The 23,775-nt window shown below is 38.6% G+C and overlaps 1 protein-coding gene across 4 annotated transcripts in view; it reads left to right on the top strand.

Moving 5' to 3' along the window:
- The window catches only part of NELL2 (neural EGFL like 2), a 355,809-nt gene that overhangs the window by 91,061 nt on the left and 240,973 nt on the right, over nt 1–23,775 (top strand). For all 4 annotated transcript variants that reach the window (XM_070494724.1, XM_014836288.3, XM_014836289.3 and 1 more), the window contains one exon: nt 7,472–7,622. In XM_070494724.1, the coding sequence (XP_070350825.1) occupies nt 7,472–7,622 (151 nt within the window). The remainder of the gene's footprint in view (nt 1–7,471; nt 7,623–23,775) is intronic.

Here is a 23,775-nt window from a genome sequence, read left to right as displayed (position 1 = left end):
GTATTTACTTATCTTCAGAATATACTTTTATAAAAGTTAACTTAAAACGAGGGTTTATCTGTTCTCCAGAGTGTGCATCACCATTGTCTTGGGTGGGCACCATTGTGTAATAACAGGAAACACATTGGCCTGGGTTGGGATCCTGGTTCTGCGACATGGATTTGGTGGATTTGTTCAATTATATCCATAATTGCTTTTGTTGGTTCTGGTGGAGGAGGTCATTGAGAGGACATGGCTGCTGGTTGACGCGTGAGCTGGACCTGGGCAATCGGAGGCTTCTTGCCCCCACCCTGTCCTTGGAGTATACCTTCTGCCCACTGTTCCCACTGTGGGAGGTGTTTTCGAGCATGCAGCCTTGAGAAACAAAGTGTTGTTGAGACCATTTGGACGGTATGCATGACTGAACCCAGTTAAGGCGTCTCTCAAAATTTTAAAGATTCTGGCGGTCGTGGGCGGAGATCTGCTCGTCTTGCAGCTCCCGAGAGAAGCCTTGTGTGTAAGTTCTCCTGCTTATTTAATGTGCCACCTACCAGTCTGGAGTGGTCTGCCTCTTTCTTCGGTCTCTCCTCGCCCTCCATGTATGGGGCCAATTTCAGATTTCACCCAGAAGTTCCCGAGGTTTTGAACCAACAATTTTCTAATGTAGTAAGTTCATAGAAATGAGCTTGATTTTGAGCCACTAATTAGGGTGATAATCACAAGTGTGTTGGCTGCACTGTGCCTCTCTTTCCTCATCTGTAATTTCTATTACTATGGAGCTAATAATCCCATTTATTCAAAGTTACTGTGAGGCTTAAATGATTTTGTTTATGTTTAAGGACTTTGCAAACCGCATATACAGTGTTAATAAAATTTTAATGGCTTTTAAAATTGTTACTATTATTTTGTCCTGAAAGTTTGCACTATAAAGGCATGGGTATGTTGAAGGGCGAGTAAGAGCCATGGACAGTAACTATGATAATAGTTCTAACTTCGTATATCTCTAACCTAAATTTAGAAGACAATAACTTCTCATAGTTAGAGACTTTTCAAAAAGGGTAATTTGATGAGTTTTGGAACATTCTAAGTCAACCATTCTATGGCTGAGATTAGACTGTTTTTATAATCGAATTTGTGCATGGTGTTTTTATTGGTCTGGTTATGTGGGGGAAAATCAATTTAGGTTTCTACACACTGCAGATGGGACAGAGACCTGTCAGTGGGCAAAGACTTATTTGGCTCATGTTGCCAACTGTAGTGCTGCAGTTTAAGTGTTAAGGAAGAAAATAATTCTTACCGATTTCTTTGTTATTGGAAGATGGACAAATCCCTTCTCTTTACTTTTACTACTAATATTAAAAATACTTAAAGAAGTTCCAGTTTGACTCTCCTTTTCGGTCAACACTCATATTTACTACCACACACATAATTGCATTAAGGTACAGTTTATTTTAGAAATAAACCAGTCTCTCTCTCGCTCTCCTTTCTCCTCTTAACATTGTATATGGAGAATACATAGCACATTGTTTAAATCCCTAGAAATTGTTATTGCATCCACATATGAACACATCCCTCCATCCTGGTAGTCCCATGACTAAAAATGAGTATTTTGATGTAATTGCTTCTGAGCTGCTTCATTGTTTATTAATAACTGCTTTAAACTGCTACTAGTTGTTTTCTTAGTGGGAGTTTTAGGCTTTGCACATAATAAAAATGGAAAATTCTAAAACAAATTTTTGTTTGAAACTCAAGCAGTTCTCTAATTAAAAAGACCTAATACAGCGTGGGCGAGTTATAGGCTTTTCTATAGGACTTAGTAGTAGTGTTTAAAGCCCCCTTTTCTCAGCCTGTTTTTCTCTGAAGAGGCAATTCAAGTAATCTTGATGAGCTCCTCTTTGAAAAGAAATTCACTTTAGATTAATTTTGTTTATAAGGGAATGATCGCTCATAGTTCTCAAGACACAGAGAGTGGTAGGCAGGATTTTATCTTAAGAATAATTTGATTGCAAAAAACTTTTATGTCAATTTTCAAATATAGAAAATGATCCTTTGTGGCTGAGTTTGGGATAGTTAGAATGAGAGTAAGCTCAGAAAATCACCACAAGGGTGGTAGTTTTAGTCAGGTCTGCAGTCTCGTTACTTGAGAGAGTGATAATAATAATAAGTATTATAATCCCCAAAACTAACACATGGTGTTCACCACATGCCAAGCACGGCTAATAATCTGCATAGCTGGCATTGGAGCCTCATTCTTCTGGGTTCAGAGTTTGTTCTTATAACCACCATGCTTTATTTTTCTATGTTTGGTTCTTAACCAATCATAGGCTTTGTTGAGAAATTGCTTAATACATACCTGAATTAAATGATCAGTTATGAAAACTGAAATGATAACAAAAATAAAGTAAAGTAAATTCTCACATGGTGGTTTCTTTGACTTGATTTTCTGGTGAGTAGCAGAATTAGATCTTATAGTAATAATCATGGGAACTCAGAAGTCTCTCTGAACATTATATAATCCTTGAGATGAAAATAGAAGGCGGAAATGCTAATTTTATGAATTGGGAAACAGAATTGCAAATGGGGAAAGTGACCTTTCTTAAAATCACTACTCAAGGAACTAAAAATGTTATCTTATATAATTACTTTTTCTATATTATTTTCTGTGTTGCTGCTCTCTTATTTGCATTTCTGTTTGTGAGTGGCAGTTGAGCATGGATAAAAGATGCCTGTTCAGGAGGCAATTTAGTGGAAAGAACCCTGGGCCGGAAATTGTCATCCCCTTACACCTTTAACTTGGGTGCCTTAGGGTGAGCCATGGGATTGTTCCTTGGCTTGTTTACTCGTTGAAAAAGGAAATAGTAACAATTGCCCCCGTTAAGTGTCCAGGGCTTTGTGAGAACAAAATGGAATGTGGGTTCAAAGGGGGAAAATCTATTAATACACATTTTTGAAGGATGAAGTTTGTATAGTATCAGGTGTGCAGCATTATGTGTGTGTGTGTGTGTGTGTGTGTGTAAAGTTATGTATGTTGTCCCTGCTCTGCTACAGATTTAGTGTTTCTGTGGTCCATCCTTTCATCCTCCTCTCATTCCTGTGATTCCTGTGATTTTCTCAGGTACTCCTATGACTTTAGCTACCATATTCTGATGACTTCTAAATCTGTATTGCCAACCTTGACCTCTCTCTTGAGATCAAATTCTGTAGAGCCAGCCTCCTCCTGGACACTTCCACATGCATGCCCCATAGCACCTCAAAATTACCATTTCTAAAACTGAAATCCCATCTGGGTACCATCATGCTCCTACTCCATTTCCTTTCATTCAGTCTCTCAAGCTAGAAACTTTGGATTCAATGGGATTCAATTTTCTCCCCTTTTTTTACCTTTTGCATGTGTTTTATCAGTGACCAAACTCTTTAGAGCCTACTTTCTAAGTATCTCTTGAATTTTAACTATCTCTTGAATTTTACCTCTCCTGTTCATTCTGATGCTACTCACAGAGTTTAGGCCCTCTTAAATCCTTCCTGGACTCAGGCATAATGAATTCTTGAAAATATGTTTGTAAGGGGAACGATAAATTTAAATATTATTAGAGTGAGGTAAGAGTTGGTGGGACATGGTGTTCTCTTGACAGAGAACTGAAAATTATGATGAAGTCGTGACTTATATTTCCTGTAGTTGCTTGCTCCATCACTATGCAGCTAACTTAAAAATCTTTCCCTGTGTCCTGGCCCTCTGGGTTGAGGATGCCAGGTGGGGAGACCCTCCTGAGGCCTTGGCCAGCCAGGCTGGGTTTTCTTCTTCCCATTGGCCTTCCACATTGCCCCTCACTGCAACCAGATGGGACTTTCATGCAAGCCCTTGTTTTCAAACCTCTGTGCAATAACTTGGTTAATAAGGATGGGAAAAAGAATATTATTTTTCCTGCCACTACAGCATGAGCTGAAAGGGACTTCTCCTGGCCATGTTCATGCTGAAGGGTTCCCCTTTCCTGCAGGTCACCCTACATTCATAGAGGGAACAAAACAGGAAGGTAATGGGTTGAGAGGAGCAGGTGGACAGGGTGAGAGATCCTGTCCTAAATAGTGACCCTGCAGGAGCGAATAAGCTTCAAGTCTAAGCTGGACAGAGACCCTATGGGACCCCACTTACCACGCTGGTGGGATGGAGGATGTTCTGCTCCGCAGGTCTCCTTGAGCACTTTCTTAAGCATCTCAATGCAAATATCCCTGTTAGGTTTTACTTGTTCCTTCTCTCGTCAACATGTCTGACAAGTTGGGCAAGGAACAGTAGCTCTGTATCACCATTACTGGTCAAAGCAAAAAAAAAAAAATCAATTTAACTTGGGAAAGGGAGTTTTGGGATGTGAAAATGTGATGTTTAAAATATGTGAAATCTAACAGAAAAGTCAAGGATCACCCGAATTGCCAAAGCTTCTTAAGTGTTCTCCCTATATTCGCTTGTTTTCTTTCTTCAGATAACCTTCCATGCGGCTACCAAAGAAATTTTTCCAAAATGCAGATGGATCAATTTTTAAGAAATAGTTTTGGGGCCGGCCCCGTGGCCGAGTGGTTAAGTTCGCGCGCTCCGCTGCGGCGGCCCAGGGTTTCGCTGGTTCGGATCCTGGGCGCGGACATGGCACCGCTCGGCAGGTCACGTTGAGGCGGCGTCCCATATGCCACAACTAGAAGGACCTGTAACTAAGATATACAACTATGTACCGGGGGGATTTGGGGAGATAAAGCAGAAAAGAAGGAAAGAAATAGTTTTCCTTTAGCTCGTTTCCTTCAGCATATTTTCAACCATGATGACTTACATTTTGCTAATGATACTCAAATGTAATCCATTCTTTTAGATCTTCCTTCCTTTCATCTTAAGGTTGATCTTCATATGTCATTTCATGTGGAAACAAAACAAACAAACAAAAAACCCCACAAAAATAATACAACCTTTCAACTTTCCCTGCAAATCTGACTCCAAAAGCAATGGAGAATAATAGAGATTTATTGAACATTTTCTACGCATACCAAACAGCAAAACTTCCTGAAAATCCTCTTTAAAACATCTCTTCTCTAAAGTTCCACCTTGTAAGGAAGCTGCCACCTATTTCTAAGTTCCTTTTCTCTCACTATAAGAGCTCAAGCTCTCTGGGCCACAGCTTTAGATATCTCTGTGGGTCTGATCGTCCTTTCTGTATTCAGTGTAGTCCTTTCTCTGTTTCTCTCATTTGCATCCCCATCTATCATCCTGCTCGGCAAGACAAAGGATGCTGCTCAGGCTCCACCTGCCTGAAAAGGGGGGAAGCATAATAAATATTTATAATTTTATTTGTTTTTATCTATCATATTAAAATGAAGTAATGAAGTTTGTGAATGATTCACTTGTATATAAATTAGAGTGGATTAAAAGTTAACACTAGATGAATTATTTGCGTAGGATTACATTTTGTATGCTTCCTTAAAAAGGCAGAAGGTTTTGGAGCTAGGGGGAATTGCCTGGAATCCCCTCCACAGCCTGTCTTATCCCTGATGGAGTCTGGGGAGAAACTGTTACTTTGACCTGGCAGAAATCGCAGATTATTGTTATGCTTTTGAGTTGTGAATATTGAGTGGAACCAAGGAAGTTTCTTTTTGGAAACCAGAAAGTTTCTTTTTTCTAAAACTTTGAACAAATATCCTGGGCCTGACTTCACTGCCTTGGATTAGGGGCCTGTTCCTGAATCAAGTACTGCGAACAGGGATAGGCGATGCTCTGGTTGGGGCCCTTCTAGCAGAGAAGAAGGCCTGGGTTAAGAGTGGGGAGGGGTCATTTTTCAGTGGTAAAGAGGAGTTTGTTTTGTTTTAACCAAGAGGGTAAACTGATGATGCTGACAGAAACAACAGGTGTCCGTTACATTGGCACACAGTGTCCGTGTCCTACCTATGCAGTCTAGCTTTTCTGTCCAACTCCCTCTCATATTGTCTCCTATTCACTGCTTCAGTCATGTCATGCCCTCTCACACCTCTCTGCTTTTTCACAAGCCATTCCTCTGACTGGAGTGCTTTTCCCTCTCTTCTCTACCTGGTGAACTTCTGATCAAAGGCCTTCTCTTCTATGAAATCCTCCGTCCAGATGATGTTGGCTACTTTTCCCTCTGTGATCCAGCAACACTTTGTACCTATGGGTATGGCAGCACTTTGTTCATTGTATTGGGATTATTTGTCGCTTCCTCTATTTTATGGGTATCTTGAGGGCTTCTCTATGTCTGCGCGTTCCCAGTGATGGACGCAGAGCAGGTGATTACATTTTTATTCCATATATTTGTTAGGCTAGAAAGGTAGGATTAATTTTATCATGTCCGTTTCATCAAGTTTGTGGTTCTCACTGATATTTCTGCTGCACTGCTCCCGAGGGAATGCTTGGAAATGTGTGGGAGACTTTGGGTTGTCACAATGACCAGGGATTGGTTGCCTTTGGCATTTAGTGGGCCTGGGACCCAGGGGTGCTAAATATTCTGCAGTTCTTGGGACAGTCTTGCACAAGGAAGGATTGTTCTCTCCAAATGGCAGTAGTTTCCTCACTGAGAACTACTTACCTAGTCTACCTAGTCTAAAGCATAAAAAAGAGGAGAATGATTTGGTAACAACAGAAACTGTTTCTGGCTCCCATCACCCCTTTGCACATACTATGAATAGGAGAGCCTTTACTCAGTTAGCAGATGGCTTGAATGATAGCTTTTTCCTATCTACTAAATCCATTTCTCTGCCTGTCTATTTCCCTTGTGTCCTTTGGGTCCTGAGGTCAGAGTGCAAAACTAAACCAGATGGAAGTGCAGGGTGAAAGTTCCTCCTTTCCTGGGCAAGCCTCCCTTGGCTAGGCTTTCCCTAAGCCTGGGGAGAGGGACATGGGAATTGGTTCTACATATTTCTTTCAACAAATGTGGTAAGATAATTTGATCTTAATGTTTCATCCACTGCACAGAAGGCTGAGAGTGACTAATTTCAATGATCTTTTAAAAAAATCTATTTATAGAGAGCCTTCTGGCTAGAGACATCAATGTGGAAGGTGGTACATAGATTTAAATCCAATTTCCTCTCATGAGGTGTCAGAAAAGCTAAATGGCTGTATCGTGGTCTTTTAGGTCCTATTCTAAGAACTACATCTTTTTGTTCATTGTTGACACTGACGTGGCTTTGGTATCCAGGATATAGGAAGTGTGTAAGGAGAAAACTTGGGAGTACACCTCTTCAAAGAGAGTTCTTTTGGATTCTTTGCCTCAAAGGTGACGTTTTTGAAGAAAGATTCCTGAAATACCAGTTCAGTATGTCTTGTGGTTTTACTGTCCTATGTTACACGTAGCATAAAATCTCGTTGAAAGAATTTACTGGGAGAGTCTGAAACCTAGTATTTCTCAGTTATTACTTGATAATGTTTTTAGAAGAATGTCGCATGTAAAGGGTACTTTATAAAACCAAATTCTGGTTTATTCTTAGTGTATGTTTATTTCTTTTTTAGATACTCCCAGAAGTATAAAAGCATCCACTGCTACAGCTGAACAGTTTTTTCAGAAGCTGAGAAATAAACATGAATTTACCATCTTGGTGACCCTGAAACAGACCCACTTAAACTCCGGAGTCATTCTCTCCATTCACCACTTGGATCATAGGTAAGTGTGGCTGCTGGAGTTTCTTGTGTTTTCGTTTCTATCTGGTTAAATGAACACATTAAAGAGAAGTAAACAAAGCAGGAGACGCAATATACAAGATTGGTTTAAAACAGCTCGAATAATTTTGCTGCATTATGCAAAATCACAAACACAAGTAATTGAGATCTGCCTAAAAGCGGGAGCTGCTGCCTTTGATGTTGCTAAGAGCACACAGAAGTCACCCTTCCTAAAACAAATTTATTAATTACCGAATTCCTCATGAGATATCTTCCTCAGTCTTAAAGTCAAACATACTTCTTAATTTCTGAATAGTTAGCCTCAAAAATACTGTATTTTATTTTTTTAGGAAATTGCCTGGGTTTAGAGTTTAATAGTCTTATAATTTTAATCACTGACAGACAACTTTTTCAATGCACTCGTGGATTGCAGTAGTTACAGCTGTTTTCCTGGATGTGTGTTGAATCAACATGCTGTCTCGTAGCTCCCGGCTTCTCGCACGTGTAGAAGCATGATTAGGAGAGCTAGTGGGAGTCATGGGGAGGAGGAAAAAGAAATTCATTCATGACACTTGGCATACACATAAATTGCTACACAATAACACCAAATGATTTAAATGACTTTAAAATGAGCTTAAAATGATTCTTTCCTGAAAGAATAACCACAGTTCTGACAATAAAAGTTCCTTCACGTTCATATTTTGAATACCTACACCACCGCTTACTCTCTCTAGACCTTGAGTAAGTCATACAACCTCCGTGTGCCTCATTGTTTTCATCCTGGGATAATAATAGTACCCACTTTATAGGTTGCTGTGAAGGTTAAAGAGTTTATATGTGTGAAGTGCTGGTATGTACATAAAGGCTTTAATGACCCTGTTCGGATGTGGGCAGAAACCTCTTGGTTTCTCTTATGAGGGATGAGGCAGCCTGGGACTTGGCAAATCTTTACTGTATACTAAAGGGCAAACAGAAGCAAATAGATGTGAAGAAGAAAACAGAGCAAGCTGACACAGAGACCAAGGTTCCTAGTCACTCTCTATCTGGCTTACTCTCAGGGCTTTAAGGCCTCGTCTTATTCCATCTTCAGCTCCAAAGAATCGGCATAGCTTCCCAAGCCCCTCACTTGCGTTTCTTTCCTCCCAGTTTGGCCTGTGTTTGAGAGGAGGGTGCTATCCTAACGCTCACACGGTGCTTGGCTTAGGCTCTGCAAGGCAGAGTGAGAAAGGGAGAAGTCGCGTCTCCAAGGTTTTGCCCCTTGGTATGTTTCTGGCCCCAGGGACAGACCTTGTCTTCAGGTGATTGATACCAGGTGAGCTCCTTGCTTCCAGCACTGTGCCTCTGCCCATCTCCATCGGGTTTTTAGGTGACGTGATTCATATATGATAAAGGAAGATTGTTCTTCACAGAGCAGCCTGATTTATTGCTGTTATTTCTACTTGCTAAGAAATTTTCCCCTGCATTTTGGGCACTAGATTTTTCTGGCCTGTAACTTTTTTCCCGCCACTCTGTTTGCAGAGACGTGGAACTCACCCAAACCTCTTCCAGATGACATTCCTTACATATTTGATGACCACGGCAGCCTCCTGTCTTACCCCTCTTGTCTCTGGGCTAACCAAATCTAGGTACTCCGTCTGCTGCTCTTGAGACTTGATCAGTAGCACTTCACTAGGTCTGTTTCCCTCAGCTGTATGGATCCTAGATAGTCAATGTTTTCTCGGTCCCTGGAGTTGAACATATTAACTCAACAAATGTTTGCCCAGCATGGATTTCTTGTAATCTACACCTTTCCATCTAATACTTATTAAAATCATTTGCAGATTTTTTTTTAGCACCATATAGTAAGGATATGGACAACTGAAATACCTGACCTTGTTCGGGTGGATGCTTGATGAAAGGTCTCGTGAAGGATGACTTGCTGTCATACGGAACAGGAACGGTAAGCAAGGATCTGTGTGACAGCAAGTCATCCTTCATCAGATCCTTTCTTACTATTCCTGTGAAGTAGATTTGTTAAAGTTACATGTAGGGCTTTATGTTGATTTATTTCAATTAAAAATTATGCTTGTTTTTTCCAATTATTATGGAATATATTTTCGTTGTAGAAAATTTGGAAAACTGGCACGTGTAAAGAAATAGGAAAACTCATACAAATCATATTGTCAAAAGGAGATCAGTGTTGAAATTATGTCCTATTTTAATCCAGTCCTTTTTTCTGTGTGTGTAGATATGTCAGATTTCTTGGATCAACCCCTTACTTTTGGATATTTAACTCATTTCCTTTTTTGTTTAATTTTATTTTCATTTATTTATTTATTTATTATTGAGGTCATAATAGTTTATGACATTGTGAAATTTCAGTTGTATGTTATTATTTGTCAGTCACCATATATATGTGCCCCTCTACCCCTTATGCCCACTCTCCAACCATCTTCCCCTCTGGTAACCACTCATCTGTTTTCTTTGTCCATGTGTTTGTGCATCTTCCATATAAGAGTGAAATCATACGGTGCTTGTCTTTCTCTGTCTGGTTTATTTCACTTAACGTAATACTCTCAAGTTCCTTCCATGCTGTTGCAAATGGGACGATTATGTCTTTTATTATGGTTAAGTAGTATTCCATTGTATATATATACCACATCTTTTTTTGTGAGGAAGATTGTCCCTGAGCTAACATCTATTGCCAATCTTCCTCTTTTTTCTTGAGGAAGATTGTCCCTGAGCTAACATATGTGCCAATCTTCTTCTATTTTGTATGTGGGCTGCTGCCTCAGCAGGGCTTGGTGAGTGGTATGTATGTCCATGCCCAGGATGCAAACCAGTAAACCCCAGGTCGCCAAAATGGAGTATGTGAACTTAACCACTACCCTACTGGGTTGGCCCCATATACCACATCTTCTTTATCTGTTCATCAGTTGATGGGCACTTGAGTTGCTTCCATGTCTTGGCTATTGTTAAAAATGCTGCAATGAACATAGGGTGCATAAGTCTCTTTGAATGGATGATTTCAAGTTCATCAGATAAATACATAGTAGTGGAATAGCTGGGTTGTATGGTATTTCGATTTTTAATTTTTTGAGAAATCTCCTTACTGTTTTCCATTGTGGCTGTACCAGTTTGCATTCCCACCAGCAGTGTATGAGGGTTCCCTTCTCTGCACATCCTCTCTGACATTTATTGTTTTTCGTCATGGTAATTATAGCCATTCAAACAGGTGTGGTGTGGTAGCTCATTGTAGTTTTGATTTGCATTTCCCTGATGATTAGTGATGTTGAATATCTTTTCATGTGTTTCTTAGCCATCTGTATATCTTCTTTGGAAAAATGTCTATTCATATCCTCGGCCCAGTTTTTGATGGGGTTATTTGTTTTTTTGTTGTTGACTTGTATGAGTTCTTTATATATTTTGGAGATTAACCCCTTGTAGGATATATGATTTGCAAATATTTTTTTCCAGTTGGTGGGTTGTCTTTTTGTTTTGTTCCTGGTTTCCTTTGCCCTGCAGAAGCTTTTTAGTCTGATGAAGTCCCATTGGTTTATTTTTTCTTTTGTTTACCTTGCCCGAGTAGATATGGTATTTGAAAAGATCCTTTGAAGACTGATGTCAAAGAGTGTACTACCTATATTTTCTGGTTTCACATTTTATGGTTTCACATCTTACCTTCAAGTCTTTAATCTATTTTGAATTAATTTTTTTGTATGGAGAAAGATAGTGGTCTACCTTTATTCTTTTGCATGTGGCTGTCCAGTTTTCCTAACACCATTTATTGAAGAGACTTTCCTTTGTCCATTGTATGTTCTTACTCCTTTCTTGAAGATTAGCTGTCTTTATATGTATGATTTTATTTCTGAGCTTTCAGTTCTGTTCCATTGATCTGTGTGTCTGTTTTTGTACCAGTACCATGCTGTTTTGATTACTATAGCTTTGTAGTATATTTTGAAGTCAGGGATTGTGGTGCCTCCAGCTTTGTTCTTTTTTCTCAGGATTGCTTTAGCTATTCAAGGTCTTTTGTTGCCCCATATGAATTCTAGGATTCTTTATTCTATTTCCATGAAGAATGTCATTGGGATTGCATTGAATCTGTAGATTGCTTTAGGTAGTATGGACATTTAAGCTATGTTTATTTTTCCAATCCATGTGCATGGAATATCTTTCTATTTCTTTATGTCATCATTGATTTCTTTCAATAATGTTTTATAGTTTTCATAATATAGGTCTTTCACCTCCTTAGTTAAATTTATTCCTAAATATTTTATTCTTTTTTGTTGTGATTGTAAATGGGATTGTATTCTTGAGTTCTCTTTCTGTTATTTCATTACTAGAGTATAGAAATGCAACTGATTTTTGTAAGTTGATTTTGTACCCTGCAACTTTACTGTGTTTTGACTATTTCTAATAGTTTTCTGACGGATTCTTTAGATATATAAAATCATATCTTATATAAAATCATATCACCTGCAAACAGTGAGTTTCACTTCCTCCTTGCCAATTTGGATACTTTTTATTTCTTTTCCTTGCCTAATTGCTCTGACTGAAACCTACAGTACTGCATTGAATAAGAGTGGCAAGAGTGGGCACACTTGTCTTGTTCCAGTTCTCAGAGGGATGGCTTTCAGTTTTTCCCCTCTGAAGATGATGTCAGCTGTGGGTTTGTTATATATGGCCTTTATTACGTTGAGGTACTTTCTTTCTCTACCCATTTTATTGAGAGTTTTTGTCGTAAATGGATGTTAGATCTTGTCAAATGCTTTCTCTGCGTCTATTGAGATGATCATTTGGTTTCTATTCCTCCTTTTGTTAATGTGGTGTGTCACCTTGATTGATTTACGGATGTTCAACTGTCCCTGGTATAAATCCCACTAGATCATGGTGTATGATCCGGTATGTGTATTGCTATATTCAGTTTGCCAATATTTTGTTGAGGATTTTTGCATGTATTTTCATCAGAGACACTGGCCTGTAATTTTCCTTCTTTGTGTTGTTCTTGTCTGGCTTTGGGATCAGGGTGATGTCGGCTTCATAAAATGTGTTAGGAAGTTTTCCATCTTCTTCAGTTTTTTGGAATAATTTGAGGAGGATAGGTACTAAGTCTTCTTTGAATGTTTGGTAGAATTCTCTAGAGAAGCCATCTGGTCCTGGACTTTTATTTTTTGGGAGGCTCTTGATTACTGTTTCAGTATCTTTACTTGTGATTGGTCTAATCACATTCTCTATTTCTTCTTGGTTCAGTTTTGGGAGGCTGTATGAGTCTAAGAATTTATCCATTTCTTCTAGATTGTCCAATTTGTTGGCATATAAGTTTTCATAGTATTCTCTCATAATACTTTGTATTTCTTGGTATCTCTTGTAATTTCTCCTCTTTCATTTCTAATTTTATTTATTTGAGCCTTCTCTCTTTTTTTCTTAGTGAGTCTGGCAAGAGTTTGTCAATTTTGTTTATCTTCTCAAAGAACCAGCTCTTCATTTCATTGATCCTTTCTACTGTTTTTTTTTGGTTTCAATTTCATTTATTTCTGCTCTAATTTTTATTATTTCCTTCCTTCTGCTGACTTTGGGCTTAGTTTGTTCTTCTTTTTCTGGCTCCGTTAAGTGTAGTTTAAGATTACTTATTTGAGATTTTTCTTGTTTGTTAAGGTGGGCCTATACTGCTATGAATTTCCCTCTTGGGACCACTTTTCCCTCATCCCATATGAGTTGGTATGATGTATTTTCATTTTCATTTGTCTCAAGATATTCTTTGATTTCTTCAATGATCCATTTGTTGTTCAGTAGCATGTTGTTTAGTTTCCACATGTCTGTCACTTTCCAAGTTTTCTTCTTGTAGTTGATTTCTAGTGTCATAGCATTATGGTTTGAAAAGATGCTTGATATGATTTCAATCTTCTTAAATTTATTGAGGCTTATTTTGTTTCCCCACATATGGTCTATCTTTGAGAATGTTCCGTGTGCACAAGAAAAATGTCTGTTCTGCTGATTTTGGATGGAGTGTTCTATATGCATCTATAAAGTCCATCTGGTCTAGTTTTTCATTTGGTTCCACTGTTTTCTCGTTGACTTTCTGTCTGGTTGATCTATCCTTTGATGAAAGCGGGATGTTAAGGTCCCGTACTATTATTGTGTTGCTGTTAATGTCTCCTTTTATGTCACTTAATAGTTGCTTTATGTACTTTGCTGCTCCTGTGTTATTATGTCCTCTTGGTGGAGTGTCTCTTTTATCATTATATACTGCCCGTTTGTCTCTCATCGTTGTTTTTATCTTGAAATTTACTTTGTCTGATATAAGTGTGGCAACACCTGCTTTCTTTTGTTTGCCATTAGTTTGGAGTATTTTCTTCCATCCCTTCACTCTAAGTCTGTGTTGGTCTTTACAGGTGAGATGTGTTTCCTGGAGGCGGCATATTGTTGGGTCTTGCTTTTTAATCCATCCAGCCACTCTGTGTCTTTTGACTGGGAAATTCAATACATTTACATTCAGAGTGATTAATGGTATATGAGGGCTTAATGCTGCTTTTTTTTTTTTTTTTTGAGGAAGATTAGCCCTGAGCCAACATCTGCCAGCAATCCTCCTCTTTTTGCTGAGGAAGACTGGCCCTGAGCTAACATCTGTGCCCATCTTCCTCTACTTTATATATGGGACGCCTGCCACAGCATGGCTTGACAAGTGGTGCATATGTCCTCACCCGGGATCTGAACTGTTGAACCCCAGGCTGCTGAAGCAGAACATGTGAACTTAAGTGCTGCGCCACTGGGCCGGTCCCTAATGCTGCCACTTATCACTTGTTTCCCAGTTTTTTTGCATTTCCCTTGTTTCTCGTCCCCTGTATTTCAGACTGTTAATTCAGTTTGGTAGCTCTTTATGATGGTTTTCTCAGTTTCCTCTTTATTTATCATTTGTGTCTGTGTTCTAATTTTTTGTTTAGTTGTCACCATGAGGTTTGTATAAAAGATCTTGTAGATGAGATAATCCATTCTCTGATAGACTCATATTACCTTAGTCTAAGTAGGATTCATCCCTGTCTTCTTCCCCTTTTAAGCTGTTGTTGTCACAACTTATTCTGTCTTGTGCATTTGTGGTTAAAATGAAGTGATTATATTTATTTTTGATGCTTTCCTTCCCTTTATCTTTAAATTTATAATTAAGTGTTTGCCAATCTGTTCTGAAAGAGAGTTGCAATTTTCTGATTTGTCTGCCTATTTATCTCCTTGCTTAAGGCTTTATAATCACTTTCTTTTTTCTTTTTAGGTATGAGGACCTTCTTGGTCAATTCCTGTAGGGGGGTGTCCTGTGGCGATGAACTCCCTCAGCATTTGTTTATCTGGGAAGTTTTTCTTTCTCCATCATATCTGAAGGATATTTTTACTGGATATAGTATCTTTGGCTAAAAGTTTTTGTCTTTCAGAATTTAGAATGTATCATTCCACTGTCTCCTAGCCTGTAAGGTTTATGCTGAGAAATTCACTGAAAGCCTGATAGGGATTTCTTTGTAGGTCATGTTCTTCTGCCTTGCTGCCCTTAATATTTTATTTTTGTCATTGGTTTTTGCCTGCTTTACTAATATATGCCTTGGAGAAGGTCTTTTTGCATTGATGTAATTAGGAGTTCTGTTGGCTTCATTTACATGTAATTCTAACTTCTTCTCCAGGTTTGGGAAGTTCTCAGCTGTTACTTCTTTGAACAAGTTCTCTGCTCCTTTCTCCCTCGCTTCTCCCTCTGGAATACCTATAATCCTTATGTTGCATTTCTTAATTGAGTTGGATATTTTTCAGAGAATTTCTGCATTTCTTGTTAGTCTTAGTTCTCTCCTCCTCCATCTGAAGCATTTCTGTGTTCCTGTCCTCTAGATTGTCAATTCTATCCTCCATAATATTAGCTCTGTTATTTAAGGACTCTAGATTTTTCTTTCTCTCATCCATTTCATCTCCAACATTTTGAATTGGTTTTTCTTTATAGTTTCAATCTCTTTTGTGAAGAATTCTCTCTGTTCGTTAATTTTGTTCCTGATTTCATTGAAACGTCTTTCTGAATTCTCTTGTAACTTGTTCAGTTTTTTTATGATGGCTGTTTTGAATTTTCTGTCATATAGATTGTAGGTTGCTGTGCCTTCAGGATTGATTTGTGGCTGTTTGTCTTTTTCCTTTTGGTCTGGATTATTAATATATTTCTTCATACCGTTTGTTGGGGTGGATTTGTGCCATTGCATAGTGATAGTATCTGATCACAGGTTTCACCTGCTGCCCCTGGGGGGGCGGGTGGGGGGGGCAAGAGCTGTGTAATCTGAGTCTGCTGTGATCCCTGTCAGCTGTGCCTATCCAAGCCTGGGCCACTCCTTGGGATCGCAGCAGACCTGTGGGGTCTCCCACCGAATGGGAAAGCAATCATGTGGTGGCTCAGGGCTGTTGCTGCCTGCTCCCACAGTCCCCTTGAGATGTGCTCCTCGCTTCAGGGCCACAGTGGTACTATGGGCAGTTCCAGCAGCCGGGAGCTGGTTTGCCCAGACTTGCAGCTCCACCACCATATGCTCTATGTCACAACAGCATTTATGCTTGGTGCGTGGTGCCTCCCCACTTGGCCTGTGCTTGAGACTTTCCCTGTGGCCTGCGTGGTCCTGTGGAACCTCCCACTTGCCAGGGAAGTGATCATATAGGGGCTAAGGCCTGCCATTGCCGTGTTTCCACAGTTGTGCCGAGGTGCGCTCCCACCCTCAGGGCCACTGCGGTGCCATGAGTACCTCAGCTGGAGAGCAGTCACATGGAGGTACTGGGATGCCTGGGAGACAGAGAGTGCTCACCTATCTCCACCACCTCCCCGGGGGTAGTCCATCCACCTTCAGATGTATAGCTGCGTGGCTCTCTCAGGCGTCCTGATGTGCTGTGTGGGTGTCCTTCATGGATGAATGAATGTTCATTTAGTTGTAGTTTGAAGAGGGAGAGACAAAGAGAACAGCTCACACTGCCATGTTGCTGACATCACTCTCATTTCCTTTCTTAACTTTAATAATTAACACCATGATGAATATATTTAGACATAAATCTTTGTGCTCAGCTCTCATGTTTTCCAGTTAAGCTTGTTAAACTTAATCTTAATTCTATAATTTCTTGTTTTACTTATTCTTCCTCTGTATCATCTGTAAATTTGATAACATTTACTTAAACAAATACCATATTTGAGATACAGTATATCGTTCCATTATATAAAAAAATCATTCAGATCTGTAAGGCACTTTTCATTTGCTTCATAACCTAACAGTTCTTAAAGGCTTAGCATGTGCTAGGCACTGTGCTCAGTGCCTTACATGCATTAGTACATTTTCTCATCAGTATTCTATAGTGGTTAAGAGTATTAACCACTCATCTGTAAATCCATATAAAGTGCTTATGAATACTTGAGAAAAAATTCTGTCAAATTCCCATAATAATACAAGATCAGTATTCTCATTCCCATATTACAGATAATAACAACAAGCCTTAGAGAGGTTAAGTTGCTGTTAAAGATCCCCAAGAGTAAGTGGGAATAGGTTTAAACTCAGGTCGTATGATTATGGAACCATCCTGCTGGACCTCTGGGCTATGGCATCTCTCAGTGTCTATGAGAGATTGTGAGACTAGGTTCTCTTCTGCCCATTTTTTCACAACATCACTTAGTTAGTGACAGAGTCAGGATCCAAACCCACTTCTGATTCTTGAGTCCAGTGTTTTTCCCAGTCCACTGTGATATCTCCTAACCTCCTATTACCCTGACAGACCTTGTGTTAGAGTTTGTATTGTTCTTTTTCCTGTTATTGTTGCTGAAGTTATCTTTCCTTCCTTAGTCTTATTCTCACCCATCTCTGTAGTTTCATCATTTCCTGAAAACTTATTTATTTATTCTCTGCTTTTTTCCACAAAAAATTTAAGGTGGTTTATGGAGACATCTATGGGACAAGACAAAAATAAAATGAAATATGCAAATCAGGGCAAAGAAAAAATAGAAATCCAGTTGGATGATTGAGAGAATGCAACTATTCTTGGTTCTGAGACCAGGGACTTGTTTCTCCTATGGCCTTTTATGGAATTTGTAGTGAGTGTCTTTAGAGAAACAAGTTTAGAGGGCTTCATGTTGCTGGTGGCATGCTGTCACAAGACATTTTTGAAAAAGATCTACAGTGATGCCAGTAACATGCTTCTGGACAATGTGCTAATATGTCTGAAGGTATCTGAAGTAGTACTACCTTGGAGGCCCTTGGTAGTGTGCTTGAAAGTTCTGTTTCAACAACCAAGTTTTTCTACTCAAAATGTCAGTAGCACCTCCTCTATGAAACCTTGATAAAAGACCACGTCCTTCAGGCAATAGTCCATATAAATTGCTTTTCTCAGTGTAGCTCTTGAGAATAATATTGAATTCAAGTTTGACTTCTCTGATAAATGCCCCAATTGCAGCTATTTTTTGTCGACAGTTCAGTGAGTGTTGTGTTAAGCATCAATAGCAATTGAGTTGGAGGAAATACTGACATTTTATTATAAAAATTGAGAATCCTAACAAGGACATGCCTGAATGGAAGGCACTCCCCTCTGCCTGTGGGTGGCTGAAGTAGGCAGTTCCCTAGGGCAGGCCAAGCTTTTCCTCAGGAAGTCGTGTGGGTTCTACTCTCATGTATTGATGGATGGATCCTATAGAATGTGAAAACTTTAATTATGCTACAAATTTCAAATATTGCACTTAATATTTATAGTAAATTTTACAAATGCACAAAATCACAAAGAAGGAAGTCAAAATCACCTATAATTTCACTCTCCTGGGGATAGTTTTTACTAACGTTTTCAGTTATAAATGTCTACTTAAAGCGTATAGATATAATATTTTAAAAAATTAGGTCATTCTGTCCATAGTATTTTATAACTTACTTTTTAAAATCCAGCAAAATATTTGGAGGATTTTCCCATGCCAATAAATATTCATTTATAATTTATTTTTCTTAATGACCAAGGAGCATTCCATCACTGGATACAAATTAGAACAGGTGTAATCAAATTCTCACATTTACCATTAAAAAACCCAGGCAAAGTCTCCAAAAAATGTCTTATTTTGATCTGTGTTACTGCCTGAGGTATCACTCACATGAACTAGTTTGCAAAATATGTGCGTGTATAGGTGAATGAATTTCGTGTTCCACAGGATGCTTAGCTATAAAACCAGTTAAATGTTGAAAAATGCCTGTCAAAATGAATAGTTGACTGACACCCTTTAACTGGCAGTGATTAGGTGCAGGTCTCGCTCTCCATAAGGTCCTTGCCGGTTCATGGAAGAGCTCTTCTGCACAGCGGATAGAGTGTGGATGGGCTGAGGGCGTGGTACTTCATCTGAGCACATGTTCTTGCCTACCAGGTAGGAAGCACAAGAACAAGACTTGAGTTATTCCTCCATGAATTAGGCTCTGTGAGTTGGACCACAGAGTGCCTGCTACGAAACAAACACTAAACGCACATTAATATTTTTACTAGAGATGGCGTGAAACTAGAAGATGACTTCTCTCTTCCTTATGTCAGTCTGTGACTCCAGTCTTACCTCTGCTCGAGCTGATTGCAGTGAGCGCCTGGTTGTTGTGCAGCCTGCTCTGAAGCCCAATTAAGTAGGGAGAAGTCAGTAAGAAATAGAGACTGTGGCAAAAGTCAGCTCCGGTGCTGGAGAGATGGGGAAAAGTGGTATCATTCAGTCAGAGTATAAATGCCAGGTACAGTGGCCAGTCGGCTCATCATCTCTGTGTCATCCCCTTCCTTTTCTTTCTCCTTGTCCAAATCCTTCTCTTCCTTCAGAACTCTGCTCTAACCTCCATGAAGCTTTTACTGACCTTTCCAGTTTACGTTAATTTCTCCCTCCATTAGGTTCCAATGCAGTTTTTAAATTTGTGCCACTCCTTTGGCATTCTAACATATAACATCTTATGTTGTTATTTAAATGTTTCACATGTACACATATGTGTTAATTGTATGAGACATTAAAAATATCATTTACTGCTTTTGATCACAGTTGTAACAAATATTTATTGAGGATTTTTAAAATTTAAATTATTTTTTTTTGACTTGGTAATACCTCCCGTGGTTCAAAATTTAAAAGGCACAACAGGGTATAGAGAAAAAGTCTATCTCCATCCCTGTCTCTGGCCACCTAGTTTCTCTTCCTGTGGTCAACCACTATTGTCATTAAGACATTTTGAAACTATGAAAAGTGTAAAGTGGTGTGCTGAGCAGGCCTACACTGGCTTACAAGAGTTGAAACTTTGTGAGCCAATTGATGTGAACGTGGTAGCTTGAAGTAAGCTATGGTGTGAGTATTTACACCATGGAGATCAGCAAATGCTACAAAGCAGCCTGTTTTTAAAAAATTTTTTTTGATGTATTTTTTATTGATAAATATTTTTTTCAATGAGTCTTTATTTTTCAGGTGTTTCTCTTCTTCTACCTTTCCTATACAAATGGATAAATGAACCAATATCTTAGAATTACTCTCGAGAAGGGAGCCAATTAAACATTTACCAGCACCACTGCCTGTAGTCCTGGCATCTATAGATAACCACCATAACGTTCTGGGATGCAGCTTTTTAATCTTTTTCCCAGGTGTACTTGTGTTTCTGTGTAAAATTTTACGTAGCTGACAACAAGTTTTGATTAGATTTTGGTTTTTTGCCGTAAAGGATTGTGCATTAAACCTGTAAACTCCATTTTATCTACCATGCTGTCATACATGGTTAGATGCTAAATAAATATTTGATGGGTGAAGAAATGAGTGAAAGATCAAAAGGGGATCATCATGAGTATACCAGGAATCATAAATGACATCAAAAAGTTTTCATCAGGCTAGGGCAAAGGATCTGGAGAATGTTCCAGTTGCTATATTGATGCAGGGTGTCTAATCTATCCTGAGATGACATGAGTTGTGGCATGAGAATTTCACTAAATGCCAGCCACCGCCTGGAAACAGCTAAAGTCAAGTTCTTAGAGAATAACAACACCTGTAATGAGCTATATAGCAACATCTCAGCCACTGGGCTAAAGCTGGAAACCTAATCACACAACTTTGTTGGTTTGGAAGTCTGAGACTAATGGGCACGCCCCGGATTCTGGGGTATCCGAAGTGAGCTAAGAGCAAGACCAAGTGGGAAAGGCAGATACCACACCATCTCAGATTTGGAAGAAGGCTTAAGTCAAACCTTGGCATTGAAACATAGCTTCAAACAAAGTGACATAATTCTGAACCTCCTGGGAACCTCATCAGCAGTGTCCCAGTATGCTGTGAGCAAAATCTCATTGGCCTCCCAAGCTGAGATGCTGGGTTCAAACGGCGTTTTTCAAGTAGAAGTTAATATTAAAAATGAGACTGCAAACTTCATGTGAGCACGATGTAAAAAAGCTGTTAAGCTCTTCAGCCATTTCTGTGTCTATTTAGCCAACATCAGTGTTACCTAAAAACAAAGGACAAAAATATATGACACTTTATGTCTGAAAGAATTAAAACATTCAGGCAGATCAAAGGTGTTCTCTCATCATTATAGTTTTCTGGCTATTATATTTTTTAGGGAAAAAATAAAGAATAGAGAAATAATTCTAAGATATTGGTTCACTTACTCATTTATACAGGAAATATAGAAGAGAAATATGAAAACAGTAAAGGCTCATTGAAGAGCAAAGTATAGTTCCCTAAATTTCCCTAAATTCCAAAAGGACTCTGTTTTCTTCTCCTGTTTTATGAAACTACAGTTTCTTCAAGATAAATAAAATCTTTTTGTTATACCTTACTGTAGATGTGGCATAGTTGCCTAGATTATATTCTGTAGTATATAATACTTCTCCTTTATTGAAGATATTCTTGGGCTTTAGATATATAAATTGGTTCTCATGGGGTTATTATTAGGAATTTTGCTGCTATCCAAACATTGTATATGCTTCTAACTTTGAATGCTTTACATATAGCTTACATGAAATTAATTTGTGGCAATAGCTTTGCAAATAAATATAAGATTGTCTTGAGTTTGCCATCATTTCTACTCTCAGTATTAATTAATATACATCCTGGATGAGTAAGAATGTATTTATGTATGAAGCTGATAAAATGTATCTTCGTACTTGTGAGTGCTTGTCATGTATTCAGCCATTTCTTTTTCCTGACGTTAGTAAGTAAAAATTAAACTTGCTGGCAATATTTGCTTGGCTTAATGGTTCTGAACTAAAAGATGACTGCTTATTATGGATAAAATTAACAGCTGACATAACAGCTACTACACTCTTTGCTTTTTGGTTGCACTTTACTTAATAAATAACAAAGATAATAGGACTTATAAATTAAAATTTCAAACCTCAAGTTCTACGTAATTAAAAAACCTTTGCTTATCTTCTCTTAAGTATGTTTCTATATCATTATTTATCTCTAAAAAAATTGCATCTTTAATGTGTATTTTATACCTCCCTTATTATTAAGAAAGATGCAATATATATTCTGATGTGGTTAAGTGTACATATGTCAGTACCAAGCAGATTCATCAAAGAAACTGAATTAAAGTTAAGACTCAGCAAGCAGATGGGGTTTCTCATGTTTCTTAAATGTGCCAAATTTGTATATAGGTGAAGTGATGGAAGGAAATACACATTTTAATATAGAGAGGTTATTTCATGGAGCACGAATCTCCTTTTCATGCTGAAGAAGCGAGGCGTTCTTTTCCTACTTGTCAGTGTTCCACTGTTTCTTCAGGGCCGAGGAATGAATCAACTGGCTCCTGCTGCAGCAACTATGGACTAACCAACCTGTATCTACTCCTGGTCCACATTTTGAGTATTTCCCTCCTTAGGCAGAGATGCAGAGGAGCAGGGGTATTTCTGGGCTTCCATCCTCTTTTGACCATGTTCCATTATCAGGCCTCAGATATGGTAGGCCATTGCAAGACCTTCCTGCCGCATCCATCTGGTGGCTCCTTCGCATCTACTTTCTTCACTCCAGACGACAGAATACCAGTATCTTAGCTGTTGTATAGGCAACAGTTAGTGAGGATCAAGCCTCCTGGGTTTTCGGAAACCAGACTGGTGTTCCTGCTTGAATATTTTCGTGCTTCCCATTTCTGTGTTGCCATGTTATTTCTTTTTATGTGATCGTAAAGGTTAATTGTTCATTAGAGATAATTGGCTCATGTAGCTACTAATGATCAGTTTGCTACTTTTTATCCTGGCATTAAAAAATATTTCTAATGATTAAAAATTTTCCTAAATACTGTTTCTTCACTTGGGAATGGAAAGTTTGAGAATGTTATTTTAGGTTTTTTTCTGTCTCTTTGAAAAGCACTTGTGACTTGATTTTACAATTTTTGAAGATGTTGACATGTCTAAATTTTTGGACACAGTAGCTTTCCCTGACTGCCTTTAAGTTATAAGCTTATCATCACTAAATGATTTACTGTCTAATTCCATGTTTCATATAGAAGCTGTACATAAATGAAGATTTTTTCAGTCATTAGCCCAGAATACTTTTTTTATTTATTTATTTTTATTTATTTATTTATTTATTTATTTTAAAGATTTTATTTTTTCCTTTTTCTCCCCAAGCCCCCGGTACATAGTTGTATATTCTTCGTTGTGGGTTCTTCTAGTTGTGATATGTGGGACGCTGCCTCAGCGTGGCTTGATGAGCAGTGCCATGTCTGCGCCCAGGATTCGAACCAACGAAACACTGGGCCGCCTGCAGCGGAGCGCGCGAACTTAACCACTCGGCCGCGGGGCCAGCCCCCAGAATACTTTTTTTTTAAAAGAAACACCAAATCTATCAAATGTATCAATTCCTTTGTGGTGTAAGTGCTTTAGGCAGGGACATTTTGTTGCTTTTTTTCTCATACACGATGCCTTGCAATTAAATGTAACAATGTGGAGGGTGTACTTTCCTGAGAACTTCATTTTTTTATTTAAGAAGGTTTTGTATTCTGAACATTGCAGGGGGAAAAAGGCAATTTTCTAAGCATAAATACAGGTTCTTGTTAGCAGCTGCTGTGATGTGCTTGCTAAAGGCAGAGCCCAAACTCTTAAACTCTGAGGTTTCTATCTTACCAAAATGTTTAAGAGAAGGTCGTGTTTTGGCAAAGAAACAAATTAATGTTTTTATTATTTGTAAATATGGTGATTCTAGATTTTATTTGAAAATCCTT

This window comes from Equus asinus, chromosome 22, assembly GCF_041296235.1.
Source record: "Equus asinus isolate D_3611 breed Donkey chromosome 22, EquAss-T2T_v2, whole genome shotgun sequence".
Taxonomy (NCBI): domain Eukaryota; kingdom Metazoa; phylum Chordata; class Mammalia; order Perissodactyla; family Equidae; genus Equus; species Equus asinus.
Note: the sequence above shows the minus strand (reverse complement) of the source record. Positions and strands in the feature narration are given on the sequence as shown.